The sequence below is a fragment of the Bombus vancouverensis genome, chromosome 9, assembly GCF_051014615.1.
Source record: "Bombus vancouverensis nearcticus chromosome 9, iyBomVanc1_principal, whole genome shotgun sequence".
NCBI lineage: Eukaryota > Metazoa > Arthropoda > Insecta > Hymenoptera > Apidae > Bombus > Bombus vancouverensis.
Genome location: NC_134919.1, coordinates 515,139 through 530,689, shown reverse-complemented (window position 1 = coordinate 530,689; position 15,551 = coordinate 515,139). Strand labels below are relative to the sequence as shown.

Genomic DNA, 15,551 nt, shown 5'->3' with positions numbered 1-15,551 from the left:
CGTCTATATATTGTACATACGAGTATGTCATTCAATGAAATTTTCGCTTTTCGCGAATCAACTGAGAGAAAATATTTGATAATATATAGTATGATACGTGATACATACTTGAAGATTTCGTTGACTTTGTCGGGTATTTGTGCTTGAAAACTATGTCTCAAATCTTTAACTGCTAACCAAAATCGTATATTTTCATGACTATATTCTTTCCTCAAATAATTTGTGAACTCTTGCAAACCTACGATAGAACGTGTAAAATCAAAACGCAATTTTCAAACGTCGATTATTCGATTACTTATGATTAACATTTCTCGGGCTTTCCTACCATTGCTGACTAACATTCTTACTTATGTTTGTTGCTATTGTCATACATTTTGTATATCGAGTTCTATATACGTAAAAGAATGAAAAGCTATAAAAAAATTTCAAAATAGTCGTTGATAATTGACATAAGTTATTTTTGTTATTACGTACAAACGCATCTGCAATTTACATATATCGTAGGTATGAATACGTATCTATTCAACGAAAAAATGCCAAATATTCACCAGTTGGGTCAGACATTAACTCTTCCATCGATAATGCCCAGCGCTTGACGCGTTTTTCCGTAGGAAGATCCACCCTGCGCATAACAAATTACATAAATAGAAAGGAATTTAAATGGTGTTTTGCGACACAACAAGCATCTTCGCTGCGATGATCGCACGCTTTACCGTGAAGCGTACATATACGTGCGTATATTTGTATGAGAAATTTTAATTATGTTTAGAATACCAACACAGGACTGTTTAGCTGCCAAAATGTTTGATCGTCGGTGATCCATGGGTTTGAAGGTTGTGGCTGTATAAACATCGGATCGTATTCCACGTATGTTTCAAAGTATGATTTTAAATTTTCGATCGCAGCCGAAACCTTTATCCTTGTACGCGTTAAACTGTTCTTCAAAAGGGCCACCTAGTATTAAAAGAAAAGAAAAAAAAAGAATATATTTGTACCGTTACTAAAATATACGTGTAATATATTTGCAGTATTGTAATTGATCACCAGATGTTAAAATAAGATGAGACAAAGTGTAATATCTCATCCACCTGGATTCATTGAAAATCACCCCTTGTTTCTCTCTGTATATACACAGTATACTCATAGTCATATTCCAGAGTCCAAACAAATACGTGTAGTCGAATAGCGAACATGGTAAATATCTATAAAATTCCTCGACCAGCAACGTTCGCTGATGGTATCGACGCGCGACGTGACGAATCGTCTACGGGACCACAGTTGCGGTCCGAGTGCATTGTCACGCGCGTTTTTTCGCGCGTCGGTGTCTCCCGAATGGGACAGAGTTGCGCTGGCTTGTTTCCGTTCTATTCGCTTCTGGGGACTAATGTTCGTTATTTACTAAAATTACTTAATACAAATTTGAAAAGAGTCGACAGCCGGTTCCGGCCGTCTGAACCAATCCCGATACCTCGTTTCAAAAGGAATGGTATCGCTGACAAGCGATACTACCACATGCCACTCGCCGATTCTTCTAAAACCGCGCACGTACGTACGTAATATATCAAAAAACGTTAAACACGAGCTTTTTCACTTCGGCTCATAAAGCTTTCGAAGGTTAGAAAAAGCCTACAGGGTGTCGGCATTACGCAAAGCAATTTTCTCTATTTATATTATCTTTGATTTTAACTTATCGTTCCACAATCTTGGCAATATACCCATAAACCCAAACCTCGCAAATCCGAAACTCACAAACCTAAAGTCGATAATCCCAAAATCCATAAATTCATAACTCCAACTTCATAAGCACACAAACCCAAAGTCTAATATTTTTGGTTTCTTATTTTTATGTATTTTTTTTAGGGTAGTGAGCAGCAATTGGGGTGAACAAGTATTTTATATAAATAGAATCAGTGCACCAAGCACATCCGATAATGGCAACATCATTACAAAACTTACTTTGCGTACCACAATTTTTCAAGCAACATTCTACGCGCAATATTCTTACATTTATCTGCTTTTTCTGTAATATATTCGCCCTTTGATCAAGCGTACTTAGAGACACGTTCGCAAATCCTGGCGATACAAATTTGATATGAATCGATGATTGGATTTTTAGAACATTATTTCTCACTTGTAAGTTGCAGCATCATAGTTGTGCAGGAAGATGAAATCTGAAAGTTTTTTAAAAAATTGTTCCATGATCTGAATATAAACACAAAGTGACAGCTTGATAGATGTTTTTCTCCACGATGGGTCCAAACTTGTCACCTGTCTCTTGCAACATTATCGGCAAAGGATATTTCAAGATCCCAGCTACTGCTACGATATTTCGTATAACTGTGAGTTTAACACTTCAGAGATCGGGCTAGATATTCGACGGTTACGGGGTAAGTTGCATTGAAAAGTAGGGCGAATAGGAAAAAATTGCTTAAAAACGATGTTGACATCTCGGAGCCGTTTTCCAACCATCAAACAGTTTATGAGCCGAAATAACGAAACACGTGTCTAATGCTTTTTGATGTACTACAAGAGTACGTAGTTTTAGGAAAATCGAAGAGCGGCACTTTGATAATATAACTTACGAGATGAATAAAACTGAGACAACTTAGCGCGGTGCTGCTCGCATAGATTTATCATTATCCACAATGGCCAATTCAAACCTGGCCAAGTTGGCAGTGGTAAATAATATCGATTTTGCTCGTGCTATGCGTATCGAACCATATTCGGTGTTCGACTATCTCTTTGGACTTTGTCCGGACAAAACCGACAGCGTGCGTCCTGCAGACTACGCTCGTAACACATACACAAGTTCTATTATATATGTATAAATGAAATATGAAATATTTTTAATAGACTTTAACTGTGCGTTGTAATGCAACTGATTACGCGGGTGTGAAACACGCTCCGACACGGTCGCAAAACGCCACTTTGTCACGGAAAACGAAACATGCTGACCAGGCGATACAATTTTTAATACCGGGGTCCGACAAGCAGCGTGTAAAACGCCCGTGTAATCGTAATCTAAGAACGCTGCGCTGACCAACGTCGGACAATATGAATTATCGTACATAGTAATCGTTTATATTGTATTACCAGAAATTCGAAAACACGTGGCACAGGACGCAAACACAGCGCACAAGAAGGTGATTAAAACCGTGCAGCTGTTTAATTACATATATCTAAAATAAGATAACGGGATTAAAAAAAAGTATTTACCTCGCGTTGCAGATCGGTTAAAGTGCGTTTACGTGATGGAGGACGCGAAAGTCCAGGACGAAAACGTGTAGGTACGGGTGCTACTTCAAGACTACTTAGACAACCGGGTGGTGGCCTGTAAACTCTCCAAAATGCTCGTTCTTGAGAATCGCTTACTATTTTATCCCCCTTTTTTCGCTCCTTCGCTAAGCGGACCTGAATACACAATGTTGTATCTCAACGAGTTACACGCTCAAACGCACGATGTTTTGATTACGTACAAGGAAAATATAAGTAACGAAATACAGAAATATAAAATTATAGAAAAGTGCTAGAACGTATTTTCCCAAAGATTAATCCAACCAACAAAATCGAATTTTTGCTGCTTCGCGATAAATCTAGGATTGCGATAAATTAAGATCATAATCTAAGATGAGCATAATTTGTGTAATATTAACGCGATACAATATCAAATTGTTACAACTGTTTGTTAAATTTCAGTTAAATCGGCGAGAAAAGATAAATTACGACGACGATAATTATTCACCTGTTCTTCGGCTTGTAGTTGTATAATATCCCATTTGTTTTGCAAATTCCTACGTAGGCTGTTCAAAGCTTCCTAAGAAGATGTGATAAGTTAGATATTTGCCAAAACTATAGAATATGTGTGATATATGTAATACATATTACATATCGGCTATTTACAGAATAAAATCATAAAAATTTACATACAATTTCATAATCTTCAAGGGCATGTCGCTGCTTGTTTCTTAGAGTTCTTTTAGCCAGATAAATAGCATATTCCACATTATCGGGGATTCTATGTTGCCATGGCCAATAACATGGAGTCTATTTATTAAATAAAAAAGGTGATATATTAATGATTCAGAAGATGAATATACACGAAAGCTATACTATTTTTCTGCGTAACTTATTACTATTGCTACTTATTCTCAAGAATATTACTTAAACGTCTACTTGAATTTAATATAACGTGGATACTCGGTGACAATTTCGTTAATGCTATCGCACGATTGAAAAGAAAAGCCGAAAAATGCAAAGTAGTATCTAAGATTTTGATGCAACTGTAAAAAAGCTACTTCCTCTCCGATTTCGATGATTTTTGAATGTGTTGTAAAACTCAATATTTTGGGCAACTTTTTCCTATACGTGTAACTGTCCCTCGGCCATAATGTCCAAGGTATTCGCAAAATGCTATCTATACCACTGCAGTGAATTTTTTCTATAATAATCGAACGTCCGCGGCAGCGTATGCGTCTATATTAGTTGTCAGCGGCCGGATAGAACGATTTGGTCGAAATTTAAAATTTGTCCACTATTATATAAACGAGGATGGGTCAAGCTTGATTAAAACTGTGTGCGCAACAACGTATGCGAGGTTATAAGAAATGTGTTATAATTCAATTAAAAACGAATATCGTCAATATATCGGGTTTAGCTTATTTTTTCAATTTTCATTCTTTTATTACGTAAAATAATATCGATTATTGATTCGCCTATTACATATTTTTGCGATTACGAGGCTTCCAAATTGAAAATACTGATCCAAACCTAAACTCGATATATCGATGGAATTCATTATTGATTCAGTTATTGCAGATATTTTTTACAGCCTCGTACGTGCGATTGTGTAGGGGTCTTTAAGTTCGCGAAACTTATACTATACATATATATATATCGTTGTATAAAAAAAGATAAGCGGCCGGCAACCACTTCTAACGCGCATAACTGTTACAGAAGCACAACTGTAAGCAGAATTCAATTTTGCAGTGGTATCGATACGAAGTGCGACTACCTGAAAAATTATAGCCGACCAGCAGTTACATATAGAGGAAAATTTGTTCGAAATGTCGACTTCTACGACATATCCAAGAACCATAGCGATCAGAGAGCTAGAAACTTTTCTACTGTTTCACGAAACATAATTGCATGTCATTCTGAATTAAAAACCATGTATGCATTAGTAATTTAGATTTATCGAATTTATCGAAAATATTACTACACACAGTGACTTTCAAAAATATTTCGAAAATATAAACACTTCGGTATGACTATACTTTACTAATTTATGGCTCGATATGTCGATTGTTTATAGAGCAATCGCCCTGCTCATTTTTTAAATAATAGATCGTATATATCAATATTAGTAAAAACATATAAAATTAACATATAGCATATAATAATAAAATAAACATATAAAAAGTGAAAAATTCACCTATGTTATATAATAAAGATTATTAAAAGAAATAATACCGTACTTTCGTCTCGCAAAATATACAAACACGTTTTGTATTTCTCCGCTTATCTCCTTCTGGTAGCTCGATATTCCAAGAAAATAGTACCGTTAATACCGTTTACAAACAGAATTTGGAAATGCGTTATACATACATCCCTTCTCACTACTCTTTGGTAACGACTGTTATTTTGCCCGAAATGAGTCGCAAATGAAAAATACGACATTTCATACGCGGCGATTTGTAATTTTTCACCGAGAAAAGCGGAAAATGTACGATGAAGTGGGTGCTATGCTTGGTACGAGCAGGTACTGTCGCGGATATCGTTCAACGATTTCATTTCGAGAATCGCATTGAATCTACTCTGCAAACTGAAAGATCGAGTTTTAAGTACGAGAGATAATTATTCGAAAAGCGAAAGAAAATCTGCGAATAGTACTCTGAAAATAGTTAGCGAGCTATCAGATGAAAGACCCAAAAAAATTTCGGCCGAAACAGTTGGGATAACGCTAAGGCAAGCTGGTTATAACGAAAAAATAGCGAGAAAAAATCGTTCATTAAGGAGACGAATAGTTTTCTTCTAAACAATTTTACAATTTTACAATTCCGGCGGAAGAGCTATAGTGTTGCGGCGAAAATCGAATAAAGAATAAAGAAAAAAGGATATAGAGTTGGAAATTTGATGTTCATTGACGACATTATGGATAAAAATCTTTACTTAAGCATACTTGAGAACAATTTAGTTTAAACTGCCGTAAAAACGGGGGTAAATAATAGTTTTAAGTTTTATCAGGACAACGACCCCAAGCATAAGGCACGCATTGTCCAAGAGCGTTCATAAAAATATAATCATATAAATACCCCAAAATTCTTCATCGGGCCTTAATCTTATCGAGAATTCATGGGATGGACTACGTAGAAAAATTCGGGAAATTCCAATTTCTTTAATAGCCAAATTAAAACAAAGACACGAAATTGAGTGGCCGTGTATAATTAGAATATTAAAGAAAAATTTTAAATGACATTTCAAACAGATTAAAACATGTTCCAAAACAAAATTATTTTAACTCGATGAACTTAATTATACTAAATTATACTAAATAAGGTTAACTAAATATACTGAGTCGATAGAAGTAAACAGTGACAAATGTACGGAATTATTTCTTTCGATAATCTTTATTATATAATGTACGTAAACTTTTCAAACAAATTATATGTTTTTACTAATATTAACATACGATCCATCATGTAAAAAATAAGCGGGCCGCCTGCTTTATAAACAACCGAAATATTGAGCCACAAAGCCAATCCTATCATAATGCCGAATACTTTTGAAAATCATTGTACCTATAGATACGTAGAAAAATACAATCCTGTTCTTGATATTTGTAACGTTAAAATATCTGTTCGTAGATTATGTTAGCGTTTCGTGTTGAGCTTTTAGATACAAAAAGTTTCATACGTAGGAATACGTGTTTAGAGACACGTATACGATAAAATAAAGAAAAGCTCGTAATTATCGATATTTTATCGATCTCGTCGATTTCGATGATTTTTGAGAATGTGGAAATCAGACATTTTGCACAACTTTTTCCCGTATATGAAACCGCCCCAAAGGCCTCAGTTTCCGAGATAATCGCATGGAACTGTCGCATAAAACTACTATGACGAATGCTCGCAATTGTGCATCCGTTACAACGTATGAGTATGTACGAGTTAGTGTTGCCAACCGTCATACGGCGACGGGATAAAATGACGCCTACCCGAAACCTAATTCTTATCTTCTGTTTGTAGTCTACATAAACGGAGGCTGAACAAAGCAGCAAACACGCTGGCCGTATTTGTGACTGTGTCACAGATAAACGTACTATTGACGTATCTTCTTGTTATGTTGGGTCAGATGCTATTTTATATTTTATAAACGAAGATATATTTTTAAAATAGAAGCATTTAATAAAAGTTCATTCGGCTGCTACAGTCGAACCGTATTACGTTTGTAACGTACGAAACAGTCGATCATCAAACGCGATTGACACAAACGGGAGACGGCCGATGCCGTGTCAATCTGGGATGAGACTGCTTCAGATGCAGCCGCGTACGGCGGTACGACCCTGGAGATCCCGTCTCAAGGCGACCGACAACCAATGCTGACGTATATGCTGCAACGGATGCACGATTATAAACAAAATTCACTACAGCTGTACCGACGATACTTTATGAAATTCTGTAGTAAGACCTAGCGGCGGCTATACATAAAGTTAGAAAGAAAAAGTTATTTAAAATGTTGATTTCTACAGCATACTCAAAAATCATCGAAATCGGTCAGCTGGGTGAGATATCGATAGTTATATATAAAAGAACTTTGTCATTTAAGCATGCCTTTTCGTTGAAATTTACCTCGAAGCATCCTGTCAAACTAAGTTTTACGCAATGCAAGCTGAGTCTCATGAAACTTGCATCTAAAAGTATAAACATCTACCAGACAATGAAATATCATTTCTATGCGGAAAAAATTTGTAAACGTTTAGATATCTGTGATAAAAAAAGACCATCTCAAAGATTTAGCTGATTATCAGTATTATAATATCGTATTTGGGCTCGTTTTAATCAGGAAAATGTTGACAATGTGTTAATGGTAATTAAAAAAAATGTTTAATAAAAATATTTCTCCGTTCCATTGGTGTTTTGTCTCACCGATACGAAGGCGAAACGACCGGTCTCGTTGTGCGACCGTTTCAAGAAGCCGAGATAAGATCACGCGGGCAGGGATGACAGAACGATGGTGAAGATTGATTATATGCATAAACAGAGCAGTCTCGCCGTTCCCGCTTTTGACGAGAGACCAGAAGCGCGCACGAGACCAGCCGACGTATCTCGCTGACAAATAAACGAAAGGCACCTACCGAAACACAACCCGCCGCCGACCTTATTTCGGGCACTTGATACATTGAAAATTTCATTAACGCATTGTTGACATTTTCCCGATTGAAATGAAACCAAACACAATATTATTTTGTTGTCAATTTTTTATTAGCCAATTTTTTCATATCGTTTTCTTTCTTCGCGCGGTGTTTTTTACTTTTCAATACACCCATCTATTGCTATACTTAACAATTGCAACTTTCTTTTCACATAGAAATGTTTTACTGCTTGAAAGCTGTCCATACTACTCGTTATATCGTAGATCTCATACAATCCAGCTCGCCTCGCACCAAACCTAGTTTGGAAGCACGACCGATGGCGAATTTTATTCTTTAGGGCCTGCTTTGTGCGCGAACGCATTATCACTATATACCGATTTATCAGTGCAATGTGATACTTTCAATCTATATATAGACATATTAGTTATAACGTATAGCAACGGTATATACGAATAAATATTTTGTTCTCCAACAGTAATACGATGCAACTATATTTTACAACATACCATATTAATATCATAACATCTAGATCTAGATATATATGAATTCTCTTTGTTTAGAAAAAGAGAAAAGGAAAAAGGATTATCATGTACCGTAAAAATATATTCTTCAAAATCGTATTTGAAATATTTGTCAAGATTGTCAATCAGTGTGCGCGAGATGCCTTTTCGTAAGAAAGGAATTATGTATCATGTTTCTTCGTCGCATCTTCACAACTGGCAAGAAAAGCTGTTTTAATAGAACGATGCAGTTCCCATGCAGGTCCATCTAATTGATATCGATGATTTTTTAGTATGTTTTATTATGTTATATTTGAGCAACCTTTGTTATACGCGTAAAAGAAAAACCTCGCGAGTTTATATATAAAAACTTATCGCGGTACGAGCTGGTAATATGATCACGCCCGTAGATAAATCTAACCGTACACGGTGAAAGTTCCATATATATATAGTATATATTATGCCTTTGCGCTCGAGGACTTTTTCATTCAGGCGAAGTAGCAACTCGAGATGATTTAGCGCATATGTGACGCGTGACTTATAGATAACGTAAAATGATTTTATGCGCTAATTAACTTACTTAATTACTTAAAACATTATATTCTAATAATTTATCTATATTTACATCTTTGGAAATATGACTTTGTAATATTAATTTCTGTACTTGTTATATAATTTACAAAGCATTCACCAAGATGCATTCTTGAATACAATTGACCGCATTTCTCAACAATTCCAGATCAAGTTCACCGTCATTTGAGCTAATTTCACTTCCGGAAACCATTTTTTTAGAACTTCTAAACTATAATACTTTTGCCATGATCGTCGAATCCGAACTAACGTCGGTGACGTTTTCAAAACCATTTCCAAAACCGGAGGGATTTGAGATTAAATAGTTCACCTCCATTTTAAAGTGTAACACTTTACACCTCCTAACAAAGAACATAAAGAACTAAAGAACCTATTTACGAACCAATACTGCGCTGTCTTCAATTGAAGATGTCGAAAAAATCTAGCATAAACAGGAACTGTCGCCTCTCACCCGTCACTCGACTTACCGCACGAAACGCCGTGGCGACTGAATCGCCTCTCGAGTGCAAAGGGTTATATATATGTGTGTGCGTGTACATATTTATTATATAGTATAAGTTTATATTTATAACACAGACACACACGCGCGCGCATATATGTATATGTATGTTTATAATAGTGCAAATTGCATCAACAATAATTTTTTTAGTCAAGATATGAAAATAGCTAAAGTTTTATGCGTATTGTATACCGTAGCAGGTAAAAGTCATGAAAATCATGAAAATGAATTCAAATTAAGGCTGAAATTCAAATAGGGCTCAACTCGACGATGTTCATTTTTAATCGAGTTATAAGTTATAACAGACATTTCTAGCAGCTTCGCACATACAGTTGTGCATGGAACCTTTAATCCCGCCTAATCCCCGTTTATAAACAGAAGATAAGTGGCCGGCAGCTTGCCAACAGTAACCAATACAGATGCGTATACTGTGACAGTATACGCCCAATCGTAGACAAATTTCACTGTAGCGGTACCGACGGTTCTTTGCGAATATCTCGGAAGCTAAGGCCCAATGTGATACGTATAGGAGAAAGTTGTGCAAAATGTTGATTTCTACCACATCAAAAATGAACGAAATCGACGAGCTTGGTCTTCTTGTAAATATTACGAAAGGTTGTAAAAGTGAAAGGTTGTATTTACTATTTTCTTCGCGATTCCGATCAAGTACGATTTGTAAAATTTTGTTTCGTGTCATCTGATAAACTGATCGATCCTTGTAAAAAGATTGAAGTCGTTTGGTACCAATTTTGAACAAATTATTCTGTGCTAAAGAGTAACTGTATCTACTGCTATACCTAAACAATTTCAATTTTTTTTTCGTATATAATCGCATATAATTCGCATGTAATTCATTGCTTGGAAGATGTCCATACTGCTCTTACGAGTATGCCAAATCCAGCTCGCCTCGCGTGAAACCGGGTCTGGAAGCATGCCTCGAGGCAAATCTTACCGTCTAGGACATACTAAACCTTAGCGGCATGTAGCCCGCTTCAAAGTAAAAATGTCAAAAGTTTTTTCATAAATATCTCGATAACTAAAGCGAGCGAGGATTATATCATGTACAGAAAAAAATTGTTCAAAATCGTGATACTGATAACATATTTGAAAATCATCGAAATCGGTAAGTTGGATTCTTATCTGCATGATAGTATATAATTAGCCTTTTTCAACGAGGTACCCTACACACAAAGGCACTGATTCAGAATGACTTCTTAAAAGAATTGGATCGACATCGCATTTCGCAAATATTAAATACAATGTATACATATATAGCATATAAATATATATATACTACGTATATATGGCGCATAATGAATCCGAGTTCAAAAGATACTCGATTCTGAAGCATGTAGTATGACAAATACGGTACCTGAAATCTATACAGAGAACTATCATCCCTTACGGTGAGTGTCTTGGAGTCATTCACCGGGAAGAAGTAGCCATACTGGCAGAGCTGATTGGCAATATGGACCGCCTCTACTGTCAACATAACAATTTACTTTCACAGCTGCCGGAATCGTTGAATACATTTAATTGAACGGAAGGCATTAAGTGATACCTAATCACGTGCAACTTATCTAGTCTTTGCCGTATTGCGCGTACATCGTGTGATGAGTAGCAATTAACACGGCCAGCCATTGATTCGGAGCGAATATTTAGAGCGACGCATGCTGTTTAATCATAAGAAAGCCACATCACTGAAAAAAAACTAATTTTTTCTCTTTGTTTCGAAAACATAAACAAATTCACCACTACACAACCGAAATTCTCTATTCAACATACTTTTTCACAAGCAATTTCTCAGCTCAAGCGAATGTGTGTATCTTTGATTATATTTTGTTTAAATAATCCTTTATTCCATTAAATTCAATGAAAAGACAATGCACATACACAACTGATCAGAACAAAACTAAACTAATGAAAACTAAATTAACGGGGCCAGTGAAAGGAAACGAAGTGCAATACAAGAAACTTGTAACTAAAAATAAGGTAATAACGATAGGTATAAATTCATACGAATTATAGAATCTTCAAACACTGATAGCTGAATCCAGAATATACAGGGTGGTTGGTAACTGGCGGTACAAGCAGAAAGAGGGTGATTCTACGCGAAAAAAGAAGTCGAAAATATAGAATAAACATGTTTCGTTCGAGGCTTTGTTTTCGAGAAAATCGACTTTGAATTTTCGCTCGGTACGCGTGCACTTTATCGCGTCTCGTTATAACGGATCTCACTGTAGATCGTTGTCTCGATGGAAAAATTTAACAAAAAAAAAAAATGTTTATTCTATATTTTCGACTTCTTTTTTCGCGTAGAATCACCCCCTTTCCGCTTGTACCACCAGTTACCAACCACCCTGTATAAAGTACGCCTACGAATATTTATTCGTTGAATGAAAGCGAAGTACTTAATACTTTTGCAGCATTAGAAGAAAATTGTTCGAAACAAATGAGTTTATGCAATGGTATATGAGAATATTTGTATTATAGTATACTTCACATTTTCTATGATATTTTTTTACTGCCGGTATTGAGTTGTCTAAATCATTTTTCTACGTTACTCGAAAATTCTTCTTCCATCGCGACCAAATTTTGAATTTTTCGTAAATATCAACATTATCGATATTGTATCTCGTTTTCAACTATGTATCATTATTATAATAATATTGGAAATATTTTAACTCGGATATATTATATACTATATCTAAACTAAAACAGTGCAGTGTAATATGTCGCTAAGTGAAATGGAAGATGCATTACGATCCATCGGTCAGCAATGCGTTCAACTAGACCGATAGAAAAGATGGTTGTGGTATTCGATAGATGAAGTAGCGCTATTGCATAGCTGCCATAGTCAATTTATGCGTTTAGATAGCTTTTTAACAAATCTTATTAAAGATAAAATCGTGATTGTATTTTCAACAAGGGCAATAGTACGGTGAAAAGAATTTTCGAAGCTTGTGCGTCCTTCGCGATAGAAACATTCTTTTATTTTTATTAACACGATATTCAATTTTCTTTTGTAGGAAAAAGGTATCATGATAAACGAGATCTATTTAAAACTACAAACCTTGAATAAGAACGAGCAAAGGGTGGTGGTTCTTTAACTTTCTACGAGAATCAACAGTGATAGCTACCTAGGATACCTTACCTTCTTGTCTATATATCTATCCTGTCAAGAAGGACCCGTTAAACTGTAATAACTATAGAAATAAACAACAAAAAATACATGTATATCGCATTATGCGATATGTCTAAAATATTAATCCCTGCGCGCGTTTGTATGTGTGTATGGTTAAAATAAATATCATAAAATCTCCCTTCTTTAGTTATATATACCGAAGCAGTTTCTTTCACAGCAGCGGGCTGAAAGTATGTTCGATCAACATATGCTACCAGAACGGTTTAAACGCGCAACGCATAAATGTGCGCACTATGACACATGTACATATAATATGTGTACGTATATTAATAAGAAAATTAATCGAATTAAAATCAAATTCGATTAATTATGAGAGTCAACAAAAAGTGACGATCAGTGTCATCGATACGTTATTTAACGATTTCATTGCAATTAAGGACGCCTGTAGAACGAATCTGTTACATCGTTTTCCTATTGCTTCTAATCGTATAATTGTATTTTAGAGGCCACTTTATGCTCTTACCTTTTATACGATATAATTATTTACTTCCAAATTTAACAATCACTTTATTCGTTGCAAGCCGAAGCTATAAACCGAAAAAGCTTATGTTTCAAGAACACATATCGTAAAGAAGCATATCTCACCAAATGAAAGTTATAATTGTATAATAATACAAGTGTCTTGAAAAGTGTTTTTAATTGAAACCTATTAAAGATGAAATTAATGGGTTGTATTTTAAGTACAGCTAGTACATACTTCCTATTTCCTTACTATCAAATCTTGATATTTATAAATCAATTACAGTACATTGTGTCCTCACTGCTGTTGTTATTTTCATATTAGATTATCGTCAAGGTAAAGAGTAAAAGGTCGTATTTACCGACAAAAGTAAATTGAATCGCCGTAGGTCGAACGAAATAACCCAGAGACATTGTATCGATGACAAATGCAATAAAAAATGCTTTAAATTTAACTTGTTCGAGTGTTCGTTTATGTGTCATCCGTAGATCTAAATCATTTTTTTTCTTTTTATTTCAATATCGTTAAAAATGCTTTTTGCAGTTTATCAAAGAATGCTGTTTGGTTTAGATTAGTCAGATTCTTTTTTTAATTATACAAATGTACAAAGTCAAAGATACGAAGACCGAAGACGTATACGTAACTACAAACACGCAAAGAATTACTAAGAAAAGTTGACGTATGCTGTCATTATAACGCTGGAACTGCAACTTAAATACGAATATATAATTGTAAAATGCGTTATGGGACGGCCGATATTACGTCGATAAATGTAAGATTAATAACAACTAGTTGTTCAGGAACAAAGCATTATTAGCAGTAAACTTAATAAAAAAATAAAAGCAAATTAAACGAAATACATTGGAGTTATTATTTTATTACTTATAATATTATCGAGTTTATAGTGTATGCATGACATTTTTTGTTCAGAATGACCTGCTGGACACGTTGGTGAAATTTATCCAACGCCTCGATTGACACCTTGTATCTACATATACAGGGTGACGCAATAAGAATATTTCCGTTATTTGTAATGTTATGAAAATATATTAATATATAGAACAAAACTTGCAAAGTATAGAGGGGAACGTACTGTGATGCAAATGCATTTCGTATGAACGGTATAAAGAAGATTTTAAGGTCATATCCTATTTTTTTAAGCTAATTTTTTTATCTTGGTTTAATAATTAGCCGATGTTGAGACAAATGGCGTTACGACATGTCGCCCTCTATACCGTACCAGTTTCGTATATAGAAATTTTTTACAGCATTACAAATAATGGAAATATTCAGGGTGGATATAGTTATCGCCCTCTATATATACATATATATGTTCAAATTTTTTAACAAATGTATCGCAGATTGCAGTGGTTTTGTATTGTATAGTCAATTCTGTAACCGGATCTCATGTCCTATATATTTCTTTCTATAATGATATCGGATTACACAAAACAAAAAATAATTAGGACATTAACTGGGCTGATATTCTTAATCTTATTTTTATTAACGCAGAAAAATGACAGATTGACTGGCATAGCTCGGACAAAGTTAGTAATAATAAGAAATTTGAAGAATTTTTATTTAATTATTGAAATTGGAAACATTTGGAATAAAGTCCTGTTACGTTGCTACCGATATCTAAGTACTCGCTTGCCAGAAAGACAGAACGAACAGGGAACGAAAAAATGACTCGATGAGAAATAGTCTTATTTAAGTGCTAAAGGATAGGAAGTTTACAAAGTTTCGATGTTACAAAGATTTCAAGGTTTTGTCTTCCGAAACTACTTAGTTCCGGATGTAGATACATTAAAAATCAGTAAAAATATATAATTAACAATTACTATCAAGCGTTAATAGCAGTTACACGATGCACTCGCGTCAAATTTTCACATAGTAAAAGCTAAATCTCTTCTATCGGCATAATA

General features: G+C 34.9%; 1 protein-coding gene across 10 annotated transcripts in view; it reads right to left on the bottom strand.

Annotated features, from left to right (window-relative positions):
* Nucleotides 1-15,551, bottom strand: part of LOC117159933 (uncharacterized) — a 48,630-nt gene that overhangs the window by 14,036 nt on the left and 19,043 nt on the right. For 8 of the 10 annotated variants that reach the window (XM_076621459.1, XM_076621452.1, XM_076621453.1 and 5 more), the window contains 7 exons: nt 11,334-11,443; nt 3,928-4,044; nt 3,743-3,814; nt 3,217-3,411; nt 779-954; nt 549-622; nt 109-238 (listed from right to left, as the gene is read on the bottom strand). In XM_076621459.1, the coding sequence (XP_076477574.1) occupies nt 109-238; nt 549-622; nt 779-954; nt 3,217-3,411; nt 3,743-3,814; nt 3,928-4,044; nt 11,334-11,443 (874 nt within the window). The remainder of the gene's footprint in view (nt 1-108; nt 239-548; nt 623-778; nt 955-3,216; nt 3,412-3,742; nt 3,815-3,927; nt 4,045-11,333; nt 11,444-15,551) is intronic. The other 2 variants (XM_076621458.1, XM_076621460.1) reach the window with 1 other exon arrangement.